General features: G+C 41.1%; 2 protein-coding genes across 4 annotated transcripts in view; one reads left to right on the top strand and one right to left on the bottom strand.

Moving 5' to 3' along the window:
• Window positions 1-18,452, top strand: part of sgcd (sarcoglycan, delta (dystrophin-associated glycoprotein)) — a 168,392-nt gene extending 149,940 nt beyond the window's left edge. For 2 of the 3 annotated variants that reach the window (XM_058086773.2, XM_058086771.2), the window contains exons 6-8: window positions 2,228-2,300; window positions 9,247-9,370; window positions 14,599-18,452. In XM_058086773.2, coding sequence (XP_057942756.2) covers window positions 2,228-2,300; window positions 9,247-9,370; window positions 14,599-14,787 — 386 coding nt within the window. In that variant the 3' untranslated portion in view covers window positions 14,788-18,452. The remainder of the gene's footprint in view (window positions 1-2,227; window positions 2,301-9,246; window positions 9,371-14,598) is intronic. The other variant, XM_058086772.2, reaches the window with a different exon arrangement.
• LOC131138124 (uncharacterized) overlaps window positions 1-22,634 on the bottom strand; it is an 80,172-nt gene that overhangs the window by 37,626 nt on the left and 19,912 nt on the right. The window lies entirely within an intron of this gene.

Genomic DNA, 22,634 nt, shown 5'->3' with positions numbered 1-22,634 from the left:
GTTGTTTGTCTATATGTGCCCTGTGATTGGCTGGCTGACGACCAGTCCAGGGTGTACCCCGCCTCTCGCCCGAAGACAGCTGGGATAGGCTCCAGCACCCCCGTGAGGAAAAAGCAGTAGAAAATGAATGAATGAATGAATGAAGCATTTTCAGTGTCAAGAACCTGTCCTAAAAATAGCACGCGGTGATATTAAAATGGTGTCAAGAGTAACAGGGTTTTCATACTTCGTCATATCACGTTGAGGCAGATGACACCCAGAAGCGCAGAGCTGCTTGTTCTGGTTCGTCTCTGGGGAGACCTGAGCTTTCTAAAGTGAGGCTTGTGTTTTATCTCACTTCACAACAGCCGCCATTTAAATGTAACCACAGCTTTTATGAGCTACTTTCTTTTTGCAACCCGTCTGTTTTGTTGTGTTTTTTTTGTTTTTTACGCTTGCCTGAACACTTAATGCTCACATTTAGAAAAGTAGAGCGCTTGTTCCTTTTACTTTCCCGAAACGCAGTGATGAAACCGCTTTGCAAAGAGTGGAGTAACTTCCTTTTCCACATGTGTACTTTCTGATAAAGTTACATCACCTTGAGAACAATTGTGGTTAAATAAAAGACCAATAAATAGAAGCAGTACTTTTGAGTATGGAACTACTTCTTATACCCCCTGACAGGTTGAGAGGGGCGGAATGAAAAACGTTACGTCGCTGTTTGATTTTAAAAGACTTAAAGAGACTTCCTTTCATGGCTCTGCATTACAATTAAATGTTTCTTATATCCGCGTAATCCTTGCAAGATCCCAGGTTGACTCACGATGGGTTTTACATATTCAACAAAAGCGATTCAGCAGGTATGAAGAATCACGGGAAAATCATGCTAATCAAAGTATGACAAGAGTGCTCTGCTGTTTTTAACTATACATTTATTCATTCATTTGGGTCGCGAGTGGGGGTGCTGGAGCCTATCCCAGCTGTCTTTTGGGCCTGGACTGGTGGCCAGCCAATCACAGGGCACATATAGACAAACAACCATTCACACTCACATTCATACCTATGGACAATTTGGAGTCCACTACTACTAGTAGTAGTAGGCTAGTATTAGCCTGCTTATTGGCTTGCTTATTATCCTGCTTTTGCTCTATTATATGAAATTTGTCAGATATTTTTTTTTAAAAATAAAAAAAAACAATAAAAAATAAAAACAAATCAATAAAAAATATCAAATTATTTATCATTCATTCATTCATTCATTTTCTACCGCTTTTCCTCACGAGGGTCGCTGGGGTTGCTGGAGCCTATCCCAGCTGTCTTGCAGTGAGAGGCCGGATACACCCTGGACTGGTGACCAGCCAATCACAGGGCACATATAGACAAACAACCATTCACACTCACATTCATACCTATGGACAATTTGGAGTCGCTAATTAACCTAGCATGTTTTTGGAATGTGGGAGGAAACCGGAGTACCCGGAGAAAACCCACGCATGCACGGGGAGAACATGCAAACTCCACACAGAGATGGCCGAGGATGGAATTGAACTCGGGTCTCCTAGCTGTGAGGCCTGTGTGCTAACCACTTTTCCACTGTGCAGCCATTTTTAACAATAAATTGCAAAAATGCTCATCACAGATCTTCCTAATCGTTGGTTCATGAGTAAAAATGTTGGTGTCATGTTCCACTGAAAGGAGACTACTATATGAACTAATAGTCAAAATCTTTATATTATTAAAATGCATTTAAATTCATTATTTGTTATGCTGGAACCTATCCCAGCTGTCTATCGGTTTTGCTGGGGCACATACACATTCGCATTCACACCTATGGACACTTTAGACCCATGTGCATATTTTTGGAATGTGGGAGACAGCCGGAATACCCGTACAGTACCCACAAATGTATCGGGAGAACATTCCAAACCACAAGTCAACACAAAAGAAACACACAATGCAACTGCACCACACGGACTATATGAGTATCAAAATAATCATGCTTACACAAGAAATTACATGCAAAGATATCCACATTTATAAGCCGCAAGGTATGCTGGGTAACCTCTGCATGCTACAATATCCTAATGGAGAAAACACAGGTACTACAGGGGTAATAGCGGGTCCCCAAGCCAAGCCAGTTGAGAACCACTGTCACAAGTCATAGATCCTCTATTTGACAAGAGCGCTCTGCTGTTTTTTTAAGGCCCTGCTGCTGAAACATTGTGTCTCTTTTTCTTTTTTTTTCCAGGGGCCGAAGGAGCCGTTTTCAGCAAGTCTGTGGAAACACCGCACGTTAGAGCCGAGCCGTTCAAAGAGTTGCGGTTAGTCCTCCTGTTAATATCGCACACATCAATCCCACCTTAAACATGCGTTAAAGTGATTTAGGAAGCCAAAGAGCAGGACACGCTAAGTGTCTTCTTCTTCATCGTTAATGATGCATACACATCCACGGCCTGCAGTAAGATACATCACTCTTAACAAGTCAGGGGTGGCTTGTCTGGGGTTTGAGGACTACTATTAACTGGGGGTGTTTTTTTAAGGAGTGAGCGCAGGCAAGGACAGATGACAGCGTGGACTCTTTGCTGTCACATGTGATGACAGTCAAGTCGGAATTGGACTGTGTTCATGGAAAGACAGGAAATGAGTACATTCATTCATTTTCTACCGCTTATCCTCACGAGGGTCGCGAGGGGTGCTGGAGCCTATCCCAGCGTCACACTCACGTTCATACATACAACATAGTGAAAAAAAGTTTCTCCTCCCATATTGTGTGGAAGTGGTAGATTCTTTTTTTCTTTTTCCAACTCAGCAGGACTCTCAAAACTGTTTTAGGTGACAAAAAGGGTTTTTAGAGAGGCGGGATACACCCTGGACTAGTCGCCAGCCAATCACAGGGCACATATAGACAAACAACCATTCACACTCACATTCATACGTATGGACAATTTGGAGTCGCCAATTAACCTAGCATGTTTTTGGAATGTGGGAGGACATCCACACAGCCTGGGATCAGCAAATATGATTATAGTGTGAAATTTAAAAACTTGAAAAATATAGATGCGTACTTTAGTGACATTTTTCAGACTACGTTAACACCGGTTAGCTTATTTTTACACTTCAATGTGACAATGTTAAAAATGTGCCCTCCGGGACAACTCATTGCACTTTTGTCGTTTATTAGCTACATGAATTTTCCTTATGACATTATGAGTTTTTTCACATAAAATTGTGACTTTTATTCTCGTTACAATGCTACATTTTTATTTTAAAAAATTATTCTTTATTAATTTAGTTTTATTTATTACTCATAATATTATGGAAAAATAAATTATAATTGAATTGAATATTCCAATGTCCATCCATCCATACATCCATTTTCCATACCGCTTATCCTCACTAGGTTCGGGGGTATGCCGGAGCCTATCCCAGCTGACTTTGGGCGAGAAGTGGTGTTTTTGTGATTTTTTTTTCCCCTCATAAGATGACGTTATTTTCTTAAAATTATATTTTTTTTCTTTTAGATCTTTTATCTTCTGATAATTTGGGGGGAAATTTTTAAATTTTTGCTATTGTTTTCAAAGTTTTCTCTGGTTTCCTCCCACATTCCAAAATCATGCATGCATCTTGCCCAAAGACAGCTGGGATAGGCTCCACTATAGTGAGGATAAGAGGCATAGAAAATAAGTGGATGGATGAATGGGCCGCAAATGACCCCAATGCCACACTTTGGAAACCCCTGACCTAGGAGTTAATTAAGTAAGTTTCATCAATTAAAAAAATCACCATTGCAGTTTGACTTCTTGATTTGATTTCTATTATTTTCTAAGGAAAACCTAGCATGTTTTTGGAATGTGGGAGGAAACCGGAGTACCCGGAGAAAACCCACGCATGCACGGGAAAATAATGCAAACTCCACACAGAGATGGCCGAAAGTGGAATTGAACTCGGGTTTCCTAGCTGTGAGGCCTGCATGCTAACCGCTCAACTAAGTACAAATGCAGGAACATTATGAACGGACTCCGGGAAGAAGTTTATTTATCGTGACATTAACAGGAAATGTTAATGTTTTACATCTCACGTAGGTTTGCTAACACGATGACGCGTCTCGCTAATCGATGCTAGCATGTTTGATTATTCCGCTATACTTCCATCTTTGGTTTACGGCCTCTGCCTGTCTCTTCAGACTCCAAATGTGACTTTTTTTTTTACCACAGTGGTGTTTTGTTTTTAAAACAAACAAACAATGCGGTTAGTGGGTAGCTTGTTTTTGTCCCACTGGGAAGCCACAAGCGGTTTATCAGTCATTTGGTACATGCTAACTTTTCCTATCTTGTTGTCATTATGACATTCATTCATTCATTCATTCATTTTCGACCGCTTTTTCCTCACGAGGATCGCGGGGGTGCTGGAGCCTATCCCAGCTGTCTTCGGGCGAGAGGCGGGGTACACCCTGGACTGGTGGCCAGCCAATCACAGGGCACATATAGACAAACAACCATTCACACTCACATTCATACCTATGGACAATTTGGAGTCGCTAATTAACCTAGCATGTTTTTGGAATGTGGGAGGAAACCGGAGTACCCGGAGAAAACCCACGCATGCACGGGGAGAACATGCAAACTCCACACAGAATTGAACCCTGGTCTCCTAGCTGTGAGGTCTGCGCGCTAACCACTAGACACCGTGCCGCCCGTCATTATGATAATTTTCCCAAATCGGCATCATGAAACCCTGATGGGATCATCCCTCCCTACATGGAAGCGTGGTGGAATATGATTCGGGATTTGTTGAAGCCAGTGCATATTTTTCTGTCTGCGCTTTTAACATCGGTTGTGGTCTTGAAGGCTTTCCGCACATGTCGTGTGTACAAACAAGACAGCTTCAGAGCCGAGGTCTTTGCTGTGGTTGCTCCGCATGACTTCTTTTCCAAAAAAAAAAAAAAAATAGATCTTTATAGCGGTACAATGAAAAGAAAGTCCAAGAAGAACATAGCTGGAGACGTGAAGAGCAGACGAAGGCAATGAGCTTGAGAGAAAAGAAGATGAAAGCGTCAGGAAAGAATGGCGAGGGAATAGAAAAAAAAATGACAAATATCTATTATTTCAGAGTTGCGGCGGCGGCGGCGGCTGCCTTTTCATGTCAGAAAGACTTATTATTTTGCAAAGCCCTCCCATCGCGTCAGCGCCGACATGCATCGACAGTCCCTCAAATCTCCCAAGCATGTCTGCACCTAGCCATCCGCTATTCAAATCCTATTTTGACGCTAATATCATATTAAACACACAGGTATCTTTTCCCAGCTGTCACTTTTACAAGCAGTCATCCGTCTGCGTGGCGAGAGTGTGTCCTTGCATCAGAGTAGCGACTTTGTGGAAGTTAAAATGGCAGCGTGGGCGCGTGGTGATTGATGCCAATCTCCGGCAACGATAAAAGCAGTATTTATGAGGCAATATGGTAGAAAGTGACAGTGGTACGGCAAGGCGGGAGGCCATAAAGGAAGTAGGTTTTTTTTTTTGTTACTGTTTGTTGTTTCACCCGTCAGTGACACTTTGATAGACTCACGCCCATCCTGTGATGATTGTCCCGGGAGTCCTCCCTTATGGATGCTTTATATATATGATCAAAACTCCCCCAGAAACACAAAAAGCGCTCAAAGTAGAACTCCGGCAGGGGCTTAAAGTCATCAAACGCACTTTTTAAGTGTGCTGTTGCAATACTTTCAGGGTTGAATCACATCCTGGTGTACGTATCTGGTCTGATGTGTTCACTTTTGGAACCTTTTCCTTAGAAAATAATAGAAATCGAATCAAGAAGTCAAATTGCAATGGGTAATGAAACTTACTTAATTAACTTGTAGGTCAGGGGTGTCCAAAGTGTAGCCTGGGGGCCATTTGCAGCCCATTCATCCATCCAGCTGCTTATCCTCACTATAGTGGAGCCTATCCCAGCTGTCTTTGGGCAAGATGCATGCATGTTTTTGAAATGTGGGAGAAAACCAGAGAAAATCCACGCATGCACAAGGAGAACATGCAAACTCCACATAGAGATGCCCAAGCGGAGATTCCAACCCAGGTCTTCCAGATCTCCTGACTGTGTGGCCTACATGCTAACCACTTTGAAAACTTTGAAAAAAAACAACAGCAAAAATTGCAAAATTTCCCCCCAAATTATCAGAAAATAAAATCTAAAAGAAAAAATTATAATTTTAAGAGAATAACGTAATGTTATGAGAAAAAAAATAACCCGAACCCAGTGAGGATAAGCAGTATGGAAAATGGATGGATGGATGTTGTAATATTCAATTAATTTTTTTTCCATAATATTATGAGCAATAAATAAAACAAATAATTGTAATTTTTTTAAATTAATTTGCAGAAAAAGTTAGCTGTAATTTTACAAGAATAATTTTTTTCATAAAAATGTAGCATTGTAACAAGAATAAAAGTTGCAATTTTATGTGAAAAATAATGTATATATTTTTATTATTTCGCTAATAAACAATAAAAGTGCAATGAGTTGCCCCCGAGGGCACATTTTTAACATTGTCACATTTGGTCATTGAAGTGTAAAAATAAGCTAACCGGTGTTAACATGGTCTCAAAAAAGTCACTAAAGCATGCACCTATATTTTTTTAAATTTCACAGTATAATCATATTTGCTGATATCAGGCTGTGTGGATGTCCTCCCACATTCCAAAAACATGCTAGGTTAATTAGCGACTCCAAATTGTCCGTAGGTATGAATGTGAGTGTGAATGGTTGTTTGTCTATATGTGCCCTGTGATTGGCTGGTGACCAGTCCAGGATTTACACGCAGTACAAAAATTCTACAAGCGGTAGAAAATGAATGAATGAATAAAAAGTTCATCATTTCACTTCCTCACGTCCACTGGGATACATTGTGGTCATCTACGATTACCTCTCTCCCTTTCTACTAGTCTTCTCCCAGCGATAGAGATGACACCGTGTTCTTTGTCCACTCAGCCGTGTTCACCAAAGCCCATTGAAGCAATCAGCCAAGTTACGGAGCGACCGAGATTGCCATTTAACCTGTGATTTTCGCCGCACGGCCCCGTTTTGACTCTCCTCCCGCTTATATATTTATAAGCTCGGCGTTCCGAGCATTGTGTTCGCAGCACAGCACGGCTCATTTGAGGACACCGCCAAGGACACAGAATGCAAGATGGCTTGGCAATTTCTATCATGTCGGAGACGTCCAATCATTTCCGTTTGTTTCTTTTTATTTTTGTTTTCCCAAAGGCGAAGATACGAGCAGGAAGCATAGCAAGTTATTAACCTTTGATTCAAGCTGGAGATATGATGTGTTGCCAGGAAGAAACACAAACCTTATTGATCGTAGAGGGGAAATTAGAAAAAAAAACAAAAAAAAACAAAAAAAAAAACAACAAAATACTCCTAAAATGTTGCTTTCATGTGCAAAAAGGGGAAATGATGAGGAAAAGAGACTTCTCAGTATTCAACCCTGCACTTAACACCGGATCAATTTTCTCTCTTGTTCTTCAGATTAAAGTCGTGTCAAAGCTCACTAAATGTCATGACACAACACTTCTCAACTCCGCTGGCGCTAATCGTTTTTTTTTTTTTTGCTTTGTTTTCTCTCCGGTGGTTAGAGAGAATCCTAATAGATGATTTTGATACACAGAGTAAGACGCTAACATCAATGACTTCAGTATCGACACTTCTCATCGGCATTGACGGGTAAAAATAAAACATCCGTTCTTCAGTCTTAACTCTTAACCACAAATAAAGACGTCCCTGTCACATTATTTAAAAAAAAATTAAGATAATAACCCTTATGTGAGGCAGCACAGTGTTAGCGTGCAGACCTCACAGCTAGGAGACCAGGGTTCAATTCCACCCTCGGCCATCTCTATGTGGAGTTTGCATGTTCTCCCCGTGCATGCGTGGGTTTTCTCCGGGTACTCCGGTTTCCTCCCACATTCCAAAAACATGCTAGGTTAATTAGCGACTCCAAATTGTCCATAGGTATGAATGTGAGTGTGAATGGTTGTTTGTCTATATAAGCCCTGTGATTGGCTGGCGACCAGTCCAGGGTGTACCCCGCCTGTCGCCCGAAGACAGCTGGGATAGGCTCCAGCACCCCCGCGACCCTCGTGAGGAAAAAAGCGGTAGAAAATGAATGAATTAAGATAATAACCCTTATGTGAGGCGGCACGGCGGTCTAGTGGTTAGCGTGCAGACCTCACAGCTAGGAGACCAGGGTTCAATTCCACCCTCGGCCATCTCTGTGTGGAGTTTTCTCCGGGTACTCTGGTTTTCGACCACATTCAAAAAACATGCTAGGTTAATTAGCGACTCCAAATTGTCCATAGGTATGAATGTGAGTGTGAATGGTTGTTTGTCTATATGTGCCCTGTGATTGGCTGGCGACCAGTCCAGGGTGTACCCCGCCTCTCTAAAAAACCATTTTTGTCACCTAAAAACAGTTTTTAGAGTCCTGCCGAGTTGGAAAAAGAAAACAAATCTACCACTTCCACACAATATGGGAGGAGAAACTTTTTTTTCCACTATGTTCACTATGACAGCTGGGATAGGCTCCTTATGTGGTGCGGTGAAGGATGTGTTCCGTGGCTGGGAGGGTCGAGTAGACAGGAAGTGGCTGGCTTTGGAGGCTCCTGCACCCGCAATCCAACCTCCGAAGATGATGAATGTATGAGTGGAGGGGAAGTCATTCAAGTGTAAAAATAAGCTAACCATTGTGAATATTAGTTGACAATATTAAACACTTGATGTTGTCCATCCAGCCAGAATGCTAATAATACAACATGCAAAACACACTAAAATAAACAGAAAAAAAAAACAAGTTGAACTGAAAATCAAACAAGTTAAGTGTGTCTTGAATTAATCATTGTAATTAATGCGACTCAAAAGGGGGCGCGGCAGAGAGCGCAACGGGGTTACGCAAAGAAGATTCATGTTTTAATTTGGTAAGCTGCACAGACTGCTAATCAGTTTGTAAACAAACCAGAATAAGTCGGCAAAATATCTGCCCAAACAGCCAGCGTTGCTGCGGTTGATGTTGTTACGGCACGGGGATACAAGTCACCGCCAGTCTGCAAATGTCAAAATGACGGATAGCTTGTTATACGTGTAGCATCCGAATGTCATCGTTGTAAAAAGTTGGTGGTATCCTACAAAGGCGTATTGCTTTTTTGAAGATCTACCCAAACGCTGATGAGTTGCTGTTGTTTTGGTTTTTTTTTGTTTTGTTTTGTCCTCCAGGCTGGAGTCGCCCACTCGCTCTCTACTAATGGAGGCCCCCAAAGGCATCCAGATCCTGGCCGAAGCCGGAGACATCCAAGCCATCTGCAGGAATGAGCTGCGACTGGAATCCAAGGACGGAGAGGTGAGGTTAATATTTATATTTCTCTATATTTCTCAGTCATGAGTTGAACTATAATCCTAATATTCACACTAAATTGGATGTATGAGCTAATTTACCATAAATGCTACAATTAACGCCTCTAAGCTTGAGTGATGCACAAACGCAAATAACCATTCAAACATTTTTAACTGCTGTGGCTGTAGGAAACCCCCCTAATTTTGTTAACTCCACAACATGGCATTAGCTGCACATTTTGAAATATACAGTAAAGTCTTGTTATATCGATATTCTCGGGAGCCATTCATTCATTCATTCACCCTGGACGGGTTGCCAGCCAATCACAGGGCACATATAGACAAACAACCATTCACACTCACATTCATACCTATGGACAATTTGGAGTCGCTAATTAACCTAGCATGTTTTTGGAATGTGGGAGGAAACCGGAGTACCCGGAGAAAACCCACGCATGCATGGGGAGAAAATGCAAACGCCACACAGAGATGGCCCAAGAGTGGATTTGAACTCTGGTCTCCTAGCTGTGAGGCCTGTGCACTAAGCACTCGACCGCCATGTAGCCCAGTAACTCCACAACATGGCATTAGCTGCACATTTTGAAATATACAGTAAAGTCTTGTTATATCGATATTCTCGGGAGTCGGAAAAAATACCGATATAACCGGACTATCCATATATCCGATCCTGCGCCGAACTGCATTAAAAGTGGGCAATAATGCACTCGACATTGTTCTATAGTATAGAACAATGTCGAGCAGCTTAAATCAATCTTTGCTTCAGGATTTCAATACCAAAAAAGAACACGGCGAACGGCTGCTTCCAGTCAACTTTATTTTTCACACTTCCACCACCAGAGCACAGCACACACACCGATTCCCGCACTTCCTGGTTCACAGGTCATGCTCAACCCGCCCCACATAGCTGGCCAAACACGTGCCTACAAACAGAAGACCCAACTGCGTTCGTGGTTTCTCTCGTGTGTATAGATTCTATACAGGCAGGTGAAAAATAAAGTTGACTGGAAGCAGCCGTTCGCCGTGTTCTTTTTTGGTATTGAAATCCTTAAGCAAAGATTGATTTAAGCTGCTTTTGTATCGATATAAGCAGACCAAATTGGCTGGCGGGAGATGAAAAGGGCATCGTAGTAACCGGATTATCATAATAACCGGGTATCGTACTAACAGAACTAATTATATCATAAAAGACTAGAAATTTGCTGGGAAATGAAAATAGTATCGTAATAAGTAGTAATTCGTTATAACCAATATCGATATAACAACACTTTACTGTAGTTAGTAGCACATATTGATAAATAAAAGTTTGTCTTTTAACTGGAGGTGGCAACAACAAAAGGCCGTCACATAAACACACTGTACACATAAATGATCTATACTACAATCATAAATGAACATTACTTCTTTTTGCACTACTAAAACACACACTTCACTGTTATGGACAATAAGCTTGAAATATGAAATATTGGAATTATGTGCAATAAGATTCATTCATTCAAGTGAAACTCATTTACAATATGTGCAATACTACATTCCGTTTACTGAAATTCCACATTACTGCAATTGGACATCTTGTTACCAGGTTGTGGCGAAGCTTAGCAAGCAACCGTTTACCGTCTTGACACGGTTTGTGAATCTAGGTGGCGCTATTGTTCATCGTGTAGTTAGTCGGGACTTTCCTGTTCTCATTGTGGCCAAACCACTGGTTCGCCATCGTGGTCTAAAGATGCCGGTCCACCTCGTCCTCATTGGATGAGGCTCAGATCTATGTCAAACTGGGCTGATTCTTGGCTGGGCTCACTTGGACCAGATCCCGTTTATTGCAAAAGGTTCTTCTGCTCACATTTGAATTTCCATTTTTAGGGGTCAATATGGTTATTTGAAACATATCAAGGTAAGACAGCATAACCATAAAACATAAATAAATGCCTTTTAAGTAAGGATCGACCGATATATCGGTCGGCCGATATTTGCGTTTTTTCCTTGAATCGGTATCGGCCGATAAACGCGCTAATTCGCCGATATATTTTCCGCCCCATGATTATCAGTCAGGCAAGCTGCCCAGGCGGCAGAGGACCCCGCAACACACGCAGTCGTCACATCAATGCTAAAATTTAAACTACGACAGAAATGTTTTGATACATGGTTGAATATTTATTTATTTTAAAGTTGATAATGTCGTTTAAATGTGTGTTTAAGAAATCTGAATCCTATTGTGTTCAGTGTTTACATTTCAATAAATATTTGTTTAAATATGAGACCTGGAATATTTGTTATCATGGTAATTTTTTCATGTAAATTGAGGGATCAAAAGCAGTATCGGCCACAAATATCGGCCCAAGCAAAATCAGCCATCGGCTAAGGGTGAAGGAAAAAAATCGGTATCGGCATCGGTCCCAAAAAAAAAACATATCGGTCGATCCCTACTTTTAAGACAGAAACTTCACTACGCATCTTAAAATAAAGCTATTAATTGACCAGTCAAGCTATCAGTTTGATCATTTTGTTTTCCTTCAGCAAATATGCTAAGTTAGCATGATGTTGCTTTGCTTATGCAATTTTGGCCTGACCTTAGTTGCCTTAACGTTAATTGAATTAAAAAAAAATCGTGAATGTCAAGGTCAACTTTCCAAAAGACCCACACCATATTATTATCAATATTATTATTATTTGTGAGAAACTTTTTAAACGCTTTCTTCCCTTTGCTTTAATCCCGGCGGGCTGATGTGAACAGATCTGACATGACACTACTGGTGCAAGCCAAGAAGGGAAATCCTTTTATCAGCGCAGCCGAGCGTGATGATGAACGCGAGGAGGAGGAGGAGGATGAGGAAGAGTGATGTGATGTGCGGAACGAATCGGCCAATGGGTGGTGGGAAGGAAAGGATGAGCAAGAAGGGAAAATGTAAATAAAGCGACGTTAAAAGACAGAAAGAGGACAGAGGGCGGAGGGGAAATACGAGTCGCGGAAAGTTTGTCAAAGAATGTTGGGAAGAAGATTTGTATTGTTGATTCAGTTTTTTTTTAAGCTTTTTAAAATGATACGTTATAAAGTATGCCATTCATTCATTCATTCACCCTGGACGGGTAGCCAGCCAATCACAGGGCACATATAGACAAACAACCATTCACACTCACATTCATACCTATGGACAATTTGGAGTCGCTAATTAACCTAGCATGTTTTTGGAATGTGGGAGGAAACCGGAGTACCCGGAGAAAACCCACGCATGCACGGGGAAAACATGCAAACTCCACACAGAGATGGCCCAAGAGTGGATTTGAACTCTGGTCTCCTAGCTGTGAGGCCTGCGCACTAAGCACTCGACCGCCATGTAGCCCAGTAATAAAATTATTTTTCATATTTAAAAAATGTAGTAAAAATAGGTAAACTAATAGAAATCAAAATACAGCCAAATTAATATTTTAAGTAATTTTAAAAATTATTATATATATAATGTCGGTGTTTTTTGTACATTTATTTTTTGGCAATATTCATTCATTCATTCATTTTCTACCACTTATCCTCACGAGGGTCGCGGGGGTGCTGGAGCCTATCCCAGCTGTCTTCGGGCGAGAGGCGGGGTACACCCTGGACTGGTTGCCAGCCAATCACAGGGCACATATAGACAAACAACCATTCACACTCACATTCATACCTATGGACAATTTAGAGTCGCTAATTAACCTAGCATGTTTTTGGAATGTGGGAGGAAACCAGAGTACCCGGAGAAAACCCACGCATGCACGAGGAGAACATGCAAACTCAAAGATGTCCGAGGGTGGATAAAGTATGCCAGTTTATGCTCATTTTATTTCTACAATAAAATAAGCTGCAAGCCACAAATAGCCCCCGCACCGCAATTTGGACACCCAAAGTGCTAAGGTTCCTACATCCTATAACTGACCACAACTATTTGCAGCCGAGTAGTGCACTTCATTTTGCCTCAATTGCATCGATGGAGCCACAATCAATTCCCCACCGTTGGCACCGGACTGATTATAATGGCCGTAGCTACTAAGCTACTCCTCGCTGCCACTCGGAGTTGGCTCCCTGAATAAAAACAGCGGATATAAATGACTAAAATTGCTTCTGTATGCTGCTATTACAATGATTTCCAGAAATTGTAGAAAATGTGAGTTTCAATATGGAGTCACTTCACTTTCCGGGCAGTCCTGCAGAGTGGAGTCTATGTGCGAGCGAATAGAAAGTAATGAGAGGTAGATGTCCTGTGGAGGAAAATAAAAATGAAGCGTGGGGGAGGCCGGCACACTTGCTTGGAGAGCAATTAAGAGTGGAGAGTTGAGATTCAGCAACAGGGTTGTCTGAGGTTACCACATTGATGATGGTGATGATGATGATGATGGTGATGATGATGGCGAGAGTTTGGAGAAAAAGATGTGAATGTCATTATTTTTTAGCTTTTCACAGTTCAACACTTAATTGCTGTTAAACACGAATAAATTGAATATTTTCATAGTTGGAAACCTATTTAAAACAGATTTTACCCTTTTAGAGCCCTGTAGACATCGACTAACACCCCTATAGTCACATTTGCACTCTTATTATTGTTTGTTTTCAACACATTGCTGATGTGAAAGGCTACGGGATCACTGTGGGGACATAAGAGATGGCCACCGCTAATAGCATATAGCAAGCTACCGAGCTACCGAGATAACTAGTTAGCCTCCAATTTATTTGTTCTAAACTTTAAAAAGTGGAGTGGGGAAGAAGGTCAAACTAAAAAGCAAAAAAAAAAGTACCACTTCCACACATAATGGGAGGGTAACTTTTTCATTCTATCAATGCAACATTACTGATGCCTAGTGATGAAAATACAACACATGACTTGTGTTTCCATTTGTTTTGCTAATAATAATTAAGATTGTTTAATAACAACAATCTAATAACGCCATTGGCTGGCGACCAGTCCAGGGTGTACCCCGCCTCTCGCCCAAAGACAGCTGGGATAGGCTCCAGCACCGCCTGCGACCCTCGTGAGGAAGAAGCGGTAGAAAATGAAGAATTAATGAATAATAATTAGTTCATGCCTTTTTTGTAACCTGCGATATTTGAGACTGTAATCACTGCCAGTTATTAATCATAACCACAACCTTTCGGAATATAAATAAACAGAAATAAATCATCTACCGTGTCAAAGGCTACATGCACAACATCCAGCACTTGTCTTAAAACGATCCCTTCTCCCCTTCTAGATCTCTCTGGACGCTCGCAGGATTCGCCTGATGCAACTGCCCGAGGGAAAAGCCTCATCCGGCAGCTCCTCGTCCTCCGGCACCAGGCAGATGGTCTACGAGGTCTGCGTTTGCCCCAACGGGAGACTTTACCTCTCACAGGCCGGGACGGGGTCCACATGCCAGATCAGCGACAGCGTCTGCCTCTAGGACTGAACCATCAGCCAATCAGGAACACTCGCAGGTATTCCCGAATTGAGACTGATTCACAACAGACATGGAAGCATGAACAGTCGCTCGGACTCGTATTTTTGTAAAAAAAAACAAAAAAAAAAGAGTGGAAAAACCTCTGGACACTGTATTTATTACGTGGTATTATGTCACTTTCTACATGGAGAACAGTTGTTTTAATTCAATCCACTAGATTAACTGATTAACTTTTTTTTTTTAAACGTTCCCAAAGGAGCATCTTATCTCCGCTCTATTGGGAATATCAACGGGGCTCCAGAGTATCGATTTTAATGGCGCGATCCAAACTGCCATACTTCTTCATTGTGAACACAAGACGACAAGACAACCACTAGGGTGATCACCCATGGCGACAGGCCACGCCCACTCATCTTCACTTTTTGCCTTTTTTTTGTAAGGATTTACCACGGCATGAACGACCCCCAAACAAGGACCGGTACGTGTCAAATGCTTCTCAAACCTTTTCCACCAAGTGCCACCTCCCAAATGTTTTTCCCGTTTTTCCGTCACGAATTAGCTTCGAATGTGTCGTTTGTCGTCGCTGCTAATCGGCTTATGAAACGCGTTTGTTGTTTTTTTTTTTGCTTTCATCTTTGACTTGTAGTGGATTCTTAAAAACAGCAGAGCTCTCCTGTCATATAGAAGATCTTTTTTTTTTGCTATTTTTGTCGACTGGCTTAAAAATCCAATAAATTCCACACCTCAAATTAATATAAAAGTATTAATATGATGTTGTTGCGTACCACTAGATGGAGCCTGCGTACCACCAGTGGTACCCCTACCACAGTTTGAGAATTTTTGACCAAAAAAAAAAAAAAGTATGGGAATATTTTTTATTGAAATATTCACTGCAGTTTCATAGCTGATTGTTTTTCAGGAATTTCAATTCAGATTGCAGATGAATGAACGTTCCCGGGAATTACCAGTGCTCCATTTCCAGCAAAAAAAAAAAAAAAAAAAAAAATGTTATTGACTTTTCAGCATCCCTTAATGCAAATTATTTTTTTTACCTATCATATTCAACATAAAGTACATCCTGCTCTGTGGTCACCCTACTTGTTTCTTGCACTGGGAAGCCATTTTTGTTACAAGGAAAGTGAAGAAGAACTACAAGAACATTTTTCAAACAAAAGCAAATGCGAGAGCCACTCTGTTGAAAAGAGGGGGAACTGTGCCTGTGCCTTACGTCGACGCACTTGTGGCAAAAAGAAGAAGAAGCACATCACCTCCACTTTCTTTTGGCATCGACATGACCTCCACTTTTTCTTTGTTCCGTTTGCCTTTTCCTGTCCGTCTGAATGCAAAGACCTCTTCATTTTTTTATTCTAATTAAATGTCAACATAGGACCCAAAAAAAGTCACCTAAACTTACTCGAAGCCTGCTGGCTTGCAGTACTTCTCCATGAATTGAACAATGCTGCACCTCAAATCGAGATCCTTCAACGAAAACTGTACTTTTAGGTGAGGGCGATTTCATCTGCCACAATCCTTATGTGAGACATGAACATTTCTGTTGTCTGTATAGAGAAAAACTGCAATAATGCAATGTAAACGGATTCACCTATTCCACCTATAAAGCGCTCTAAATGAAATTAAAACACCTGTAAAAACTCTAATATGTAATACTTGCAGTACTTTGCTCATTTTAAGCTTGATTTCACCAAACCCATAGCAGCAAACGTTTGCAACACTAATTTTTACTTTTACACCCTCCAGGAAGACGGAAACCTTGCTGGGTGCTCAGCAGATCCAGCTCGTTTAGCCATTGCCATAGCATTAGCATTAGCATTAGCATTGCTAAATGTTTTATTGACAAAATAAAACCATAGCGAAACATTTACATTTACAATGTCAGCTCTCCACAGGGGGGGGGCGGCACGGCGGTCGAGTGGTCTCACAGCTAGGAGACCAGGGTTCAATTCCACCCTCGGCCATCTCTGTGTGGAGTTTGCATGTTCTCCCCGTGCATGCGTGGGTTTTCTCCGGGTACTCCGGTTTCCTCCCACATTCCAAAAACATGCTAGGTTAATTAGCGACTCCAAATTGTCCATAGGTATGAATGTGAGTGTGAATGGTTGTTTGTCTATATGTGCCCTGTGATTGGCTGGTGACCAGCCCAGGGTGTACCCCGTGTACTCTCACCCGAAGACAAGCTGGGATAGGCTCCAGCACCCCCTGCGACCCTCATGAGGAAAAAGCAGTAGAAAATGAATGAATGGGATGCTGACTGATGGTATGTCTGTATCTTCCAGCACACACTACAGGAGCTAGAAAAGTAGTTCTTTGGTGTCAGCTCTTACAACAACAATGTTGCCGTAGTGTGGTTAATATGTAGGTCATGTTATGTTAATGGAACATGGTTGGTGTTTTTTTTTTTTTTTTTTTTTTTTTAGAGGGCTTTATATGTGCTTCCCATTAAGTGCATTAGCTGCCTCATGCTAGCTGTCCTTAGAATGCACAGAAAAGGGAGATACATGTCTCGCATAAGGATTGTGGCCTTTTTTTTAGTGCAGTTTTCCTTTTAAAAATACAGTCCAGTCCTACTATAGAGCAGTGGTTCTGAACTGGTTTGTTTAACTGGCGGTAAGACCCCCCCCCCCCCAATCACATAAGTGACCCAAAATATGGATATTTTTCAACTCACGTCTTCATAAAAAGATAGGGCAGTTTGAAGTTGAGGTTGTGCAACATGTGTGCTGTTGTGTGCCGTGTAGCGCGTGGGGGAAATGTAGAGGTTACCCAGCATGCCTTGCGGTTTGTATAGTTTTGCATGTATGTCAGTGTGTGTAAGTGTTATTTGGATCCCTGCACAGTCTGTGTGGTGCAATTGCTTCGTGTGTTCCTTTCGTGTTGACTTGCGTCCGTTTTGTTCTCACCGCAAGCGCTACAAGGCGTTTTGTGTTGATAACCTCCTGTTCCTTCGTGCTGCTGTGTTGGCATAGAGTAATTGCTGGCTGATTGATGCAAATAAAAGAGCACTTCCTTAAAGAAAGCTGAACTTTTCCTCTCACCGTAATATCGCAATATCTTCTTCCAGGACAGCGGGTTTCAAGTAGCACTACAGTGAGGACCGTCTGCATGAAAAATTCCTTTCAGAAAAAGAAATAAATTGCGCAAGCAGGGACTTGGAACCTACCAATTGAGAACCACTGCTGTAGAGGAGTGTTTTTGAAATTGTGTCCTGAAAAAACAGCAAAGCTCACCTGTTATATTTATGCATTAGGTCCTAAATAACAGCAGCACACCCATTTAAATAAATGTCACATCTCCAATGTTTTTTATTCTTTAAGCAAACCAAGTCATGGGATGTAAAAATGAAAAATAAAAACGTGCAGCAAAGTGAATATGAAGCAACATCATGCTAAGGTAAGATAAGGTCTTTGCATTCATTCTGGATCAAAGTGTGCTGAGTGTTAAACTGTATGCTAATATGAGCTTGGCGTTTCCTTTCTGCTGGTTGTGTGACGAGCAAAAAAAATACAGACAAAGTGACACACGGGGTTGTCAAGAGACTTTTCATTCGTAAATGTCATTTATTAGGACCCAAGCACAAAGACCCAGATAATGCAAGGGTCCTATTCTAATCATCATGTTTGTTATTGTTATTATTTAAGAATAATTTATGCCAAAAATGCCAAAAAAAAATATGAAAGGCAGACATCAACACACCTCTTTTCTGTGGTTTCTGAAGGTATGAAAGCATTTTTTTTAAAAAAGACACAACTATTCCACCTATAAAGCAGCAGCAGCCTCCATTTACATCATGTGACCTGCATATTAACAACACTACGATGACATTTTTGTTATTATTATTATTGTTAACTCATTCAATCCACAATATTTATCAAAAGTCATTCCTCTCTGTACTGTACTGTCATTTTATATTATTTTGACTGAAGGCACACAGAATATTGTCTTCTTGTGCTGTACACCAAAAGAAAGATTAACATGGAAACCTTTTTCCATACTTTAGTCATCAGAACTAGAATATAGGTAAGTTTCAGGAAAATATCAGTTCCCAACAAAAAAAAAAAGACTAAGACAAAACATTCACTTTGACGCAAATTTAGTCATATACATTTAAACAAGATGTGTAAACAATGATGCAACAACATAAACAACACAAAAAAACGGTGATGATGGGTTTTTTTTTTCAAATATTTACTTTAAAATTTTCCTTCCATGCGCGAAACACAGCGAGTTAGCTTTTCACGTTGCTATGCTACGTGTATTTCAATATGGGAGAGAATGCAGGCCGAGTTCTTATAAAATGACTTATAAAATGTATAAAAAAAGACTTAAAACTGCATTACACATGCTCTCTTCTATTGTGGAGTTACATCATCACCTCTGTGTGTGCAAAAATAAAAGTTAAAAATTTAAAATAAAGTTATAAATAAAGTTTTTGAGAGCGAACGCTCGGGTTGAAAAAACGGTATAAGTCCGTCTTTGGGATCGAATGAGTTAACATTTACACCAAAGAACTATGCTACTGGCGTAGTGACACCTTACCACTCCACACGGGCACTGCTGTTGGGTTTCTTTGAGCTTGGAAAAGTTAACAATAGGTGCAGCGCTCCTTTCAATGTGAAATCAATGCGACCAGTAGGAAAGTTAAACGACAATAGTAACGGTTAAATACTGTAAGTATTCCATGTTACCATGAACGTGCCTGTTACTACATGGTTTAGTAGGTGGAATAGTATACTTTTAAGCTGTTCTTATATCTTTAGAATGCACAGAAAAGACAAAGACGTGTGCTCATGTCCCACGTGAGGATTGTGGATGATGGAGAAAATTCCCAAAAAAGGGCGGTTTTCCTTTAAATCTCATTAGCACGCTGGTAGCTCCAGCTAATATTGTCCATGTGTTTAACTTGACATACAGTTGCATGGATATTAAGTAAAAAAAAACATGGTGTAAAGTGTCTCTTGCAGCCCCGTGAATGCACCTTTCCTGTCTTCTTTCTGCCATTGAACTTTTTTCTTCAACTGTCATTCATGGAGTTTTTCCAATGGTGCCAAAATAAATTAAAAAAAAAAAAAAACGGCGTTCAAAACTGTGTGCAGTCATTTTGGTTTCAGTGCATGAACAACGTGACTTCATGATATGGATTCCATCCAGGTGAGTAACTCTTACTGATTGTTACTCGCCATTGGAAAGTGAAAAGCAAAGTATTTGTGTTGCTTTGTCATAGTTCAAACCTCATTCACTCCCGACAATAAAAGCTATTTTAAAACTAGCGGCCATGACATGAGGACTGGTGTGGATGCTCCTGTCATAGAGGATCTTTGTGTGCTGTTTTGTGTTTGGAACTCTATGAAATCATTTAGCGCCTCCTCTGTAATCCTCTGTAAAAAAATCTGATTGAAAACACGTCCACCTACGATGAATAATCACATCTGCGTTAATCTTGGATGTTAAATAAGCGATGCAAAGGCGGAAAAATGGTGAAGACGCTCCTTCGGTGACGTAATCAGATTAACATGGATGCTTTTTGCCGTGTGGGACAAAGATCTTTATGTGCTTGCTTTTTTTGTAAGATGATGACGACCATAGAATCGTAAATCTAGCTTTTTGCCACAAGGGAAAACCTGTCCTGGCTGCTCAGTCCAATTTTTTTTTACTTTTTGCACTCCTAAGTAGGGATGTCTGATGATTTTTTTTTTTTTTGTCGAAAACCGATATGCCGATATTGTCCAACTCTCAATTTCAGATATCCGCCGATACCGAAATATGTAACATGACATATGTACACAGCATTTTTTAAATATTGGTTTTCATGAGGCTGCACGGTGTAAAGTGGTTAGCACACAGGCCTCACAGCTAGGAGACCTGAGTTCAATTCCACCCTCGTTCTTCCCGTGCATGCGTGGGTTTTCTCCGGGTGCTCCGGTTTCCTCCCACATTCCAAAAACATGCTAGGTTAATTAGCGACTCCAAATTGTCCATAGATATGAATGTGAGTGTGAATGGTTGTTTGTCTACATGAGATTGGCTGGCTGGCGACCAGTCCAGAGTGTACCCCGCCTCTCTAAAAACCCTTTTTGTCACCTATAAACAGTTTTTAGAGTCCTGCTGAGTTGGAAAAAGAAAAAAATATACCACTTCCACACAATATGAGAGGAGAAACTTTTTTCACTATGACAGCTGGGATAGGCTCCAGCACCCCCTGCGACCCTTGTGAGGAAAAGTGGTAGAAAATGAATGAATGAATGAATGAACCCTTATTTGGTGCGGTGAAGGATGTGTTCCATGGCTGGGAGGGTCGAGTAGACAGGAAGTGGGTGGCTTTGGAGGCTGCTGCACCCGCAATCCAACCTCCGAAGATGATGAATGTATGAGTGGAGGGAAAGTAACATGTTTGTATGTATGTATGTTTTAGCGGTGGTTAACTTCTTTTTACACTTGCACAGCCGCCCCGAATGAATCACGGCAGAGGCTGCTCTTGACATCTCAATTAGCCAACCCTAATTAAAAGACAGATATCTGTGTCTCAATGCAATATCAAACAAGTACCCAAAAGGAGCTGGTACACACGCAATAGAAAAGACGGCAACGTTTTTTTGCACACTCGTTCACAATATAAGCTGAGATGATAAATGTGTTTCATATCGCCAGTGATGACAGAATCCAGGACGAAGCTGCTCATGCATATAATTCATAATCAGCGCAATGTCAGCGTTTACTCCGCTGATGATGCTGATGATGCTGCTTGGCATATTTGCTGCCTTCCATATTGTTATGGTTCCCCTCCCAAGTAGAACACAAACTGGTGAAATAAAGGTTGCTAAGGGGGAATCTAACCTAAAACTGCATGGAAATCAAATCTCTGTGTGGAGTTTGCATGTTCTCCCCCGTGCATGCGTGGGTTTTCTCCGGGTACTCCGGTTTCCTCCCACATTCCAAAAACATGCTAGGTTAATTGGCCACTCCAAATTTCCCCACTGAGGGACGAATAAAGGCATCTCTTATCTTATCTTATCTTAAATTTAAAACTTTCCATCACATTACCATCAACAGAGTAAAAAAAAAGCTATCCTCCCTTTATGTGTGGAAGTGGTACATTTTTGGCTTCTTACTTTCTCCTTCCTTTGTGTGAAATTCTTTAGATTTAGCACAAATAAATTGGATGCTAACTTGTTAGGGGCGGCACGGCAGTCGAGTGGTTAGCGCACAGACCTCACAGCTAGGAGACAAGGGTTCAATTCCTCCCTCGGCCATCTCTGTGTGGAGTTTGCATGTTCTTCCCGTGCATGCGTGGGTTTTCTCCGGGTACTCCGGTTTCCTCCCACATTCCAAAAACATGCTAGGTTAATTGGCGACTCCAAATTGTCCATAGGTATGAATGTGAGTGTGAATGGTTGTTTGTCTATATGTGCCCTGTGATTGGCTGGCGACCAGTCCAGGGTGTAATCCCGCCTCTCGCCGGAAGACAGCTGGGATAGGCTCCAGCAACCCCCGCGACCCTCGTGAGGAAAAGCGGTAGAAAATTACTGAATATTTAATTTAATATAATATCTGATATTTAATTTTTATTTAATTGATAAATAATTTGATATTTTTTATTGATTTTGTATTGTTTTTTTACATTTTTGTTACAAAAAAATATCTGACAAATTTCATATAATAGAGCAAAAGCAGGATAATAAGCAAGCCAATAAGCAGGCTAGTAGTAGTAGTACAATAATCAGAAGAAGAATAATGATGACAGTAATAATAATAGGCTAATTAATAATATTCATTCATTCATTTTCTACCGCTTTTCCTCACGAGGGTCGCGGGGGGTGATGGAGCCTATCCCAGCT

The sequence above is a fragment of the Doryrhamphus excisus genome, linkage group LG21 (assembly GCF_037039965.1).
Source record: "Doryrhamphus excisus strain RoL-2023G ecotype Guam linkage group LG21, RoL_Dexc_Guam_v1.1, whole genome shotgun sequence".
Lineage (NCBI taxonomy): Eukaryota > Metazoa > Chordata > Actinopteri > Syngnathiformes > Syngnathidae > Doryrhamphus > Doryrhamphus excisus.
This window is presented reverse-complemented; position numbering and strand designations above follow the sequence as displayed.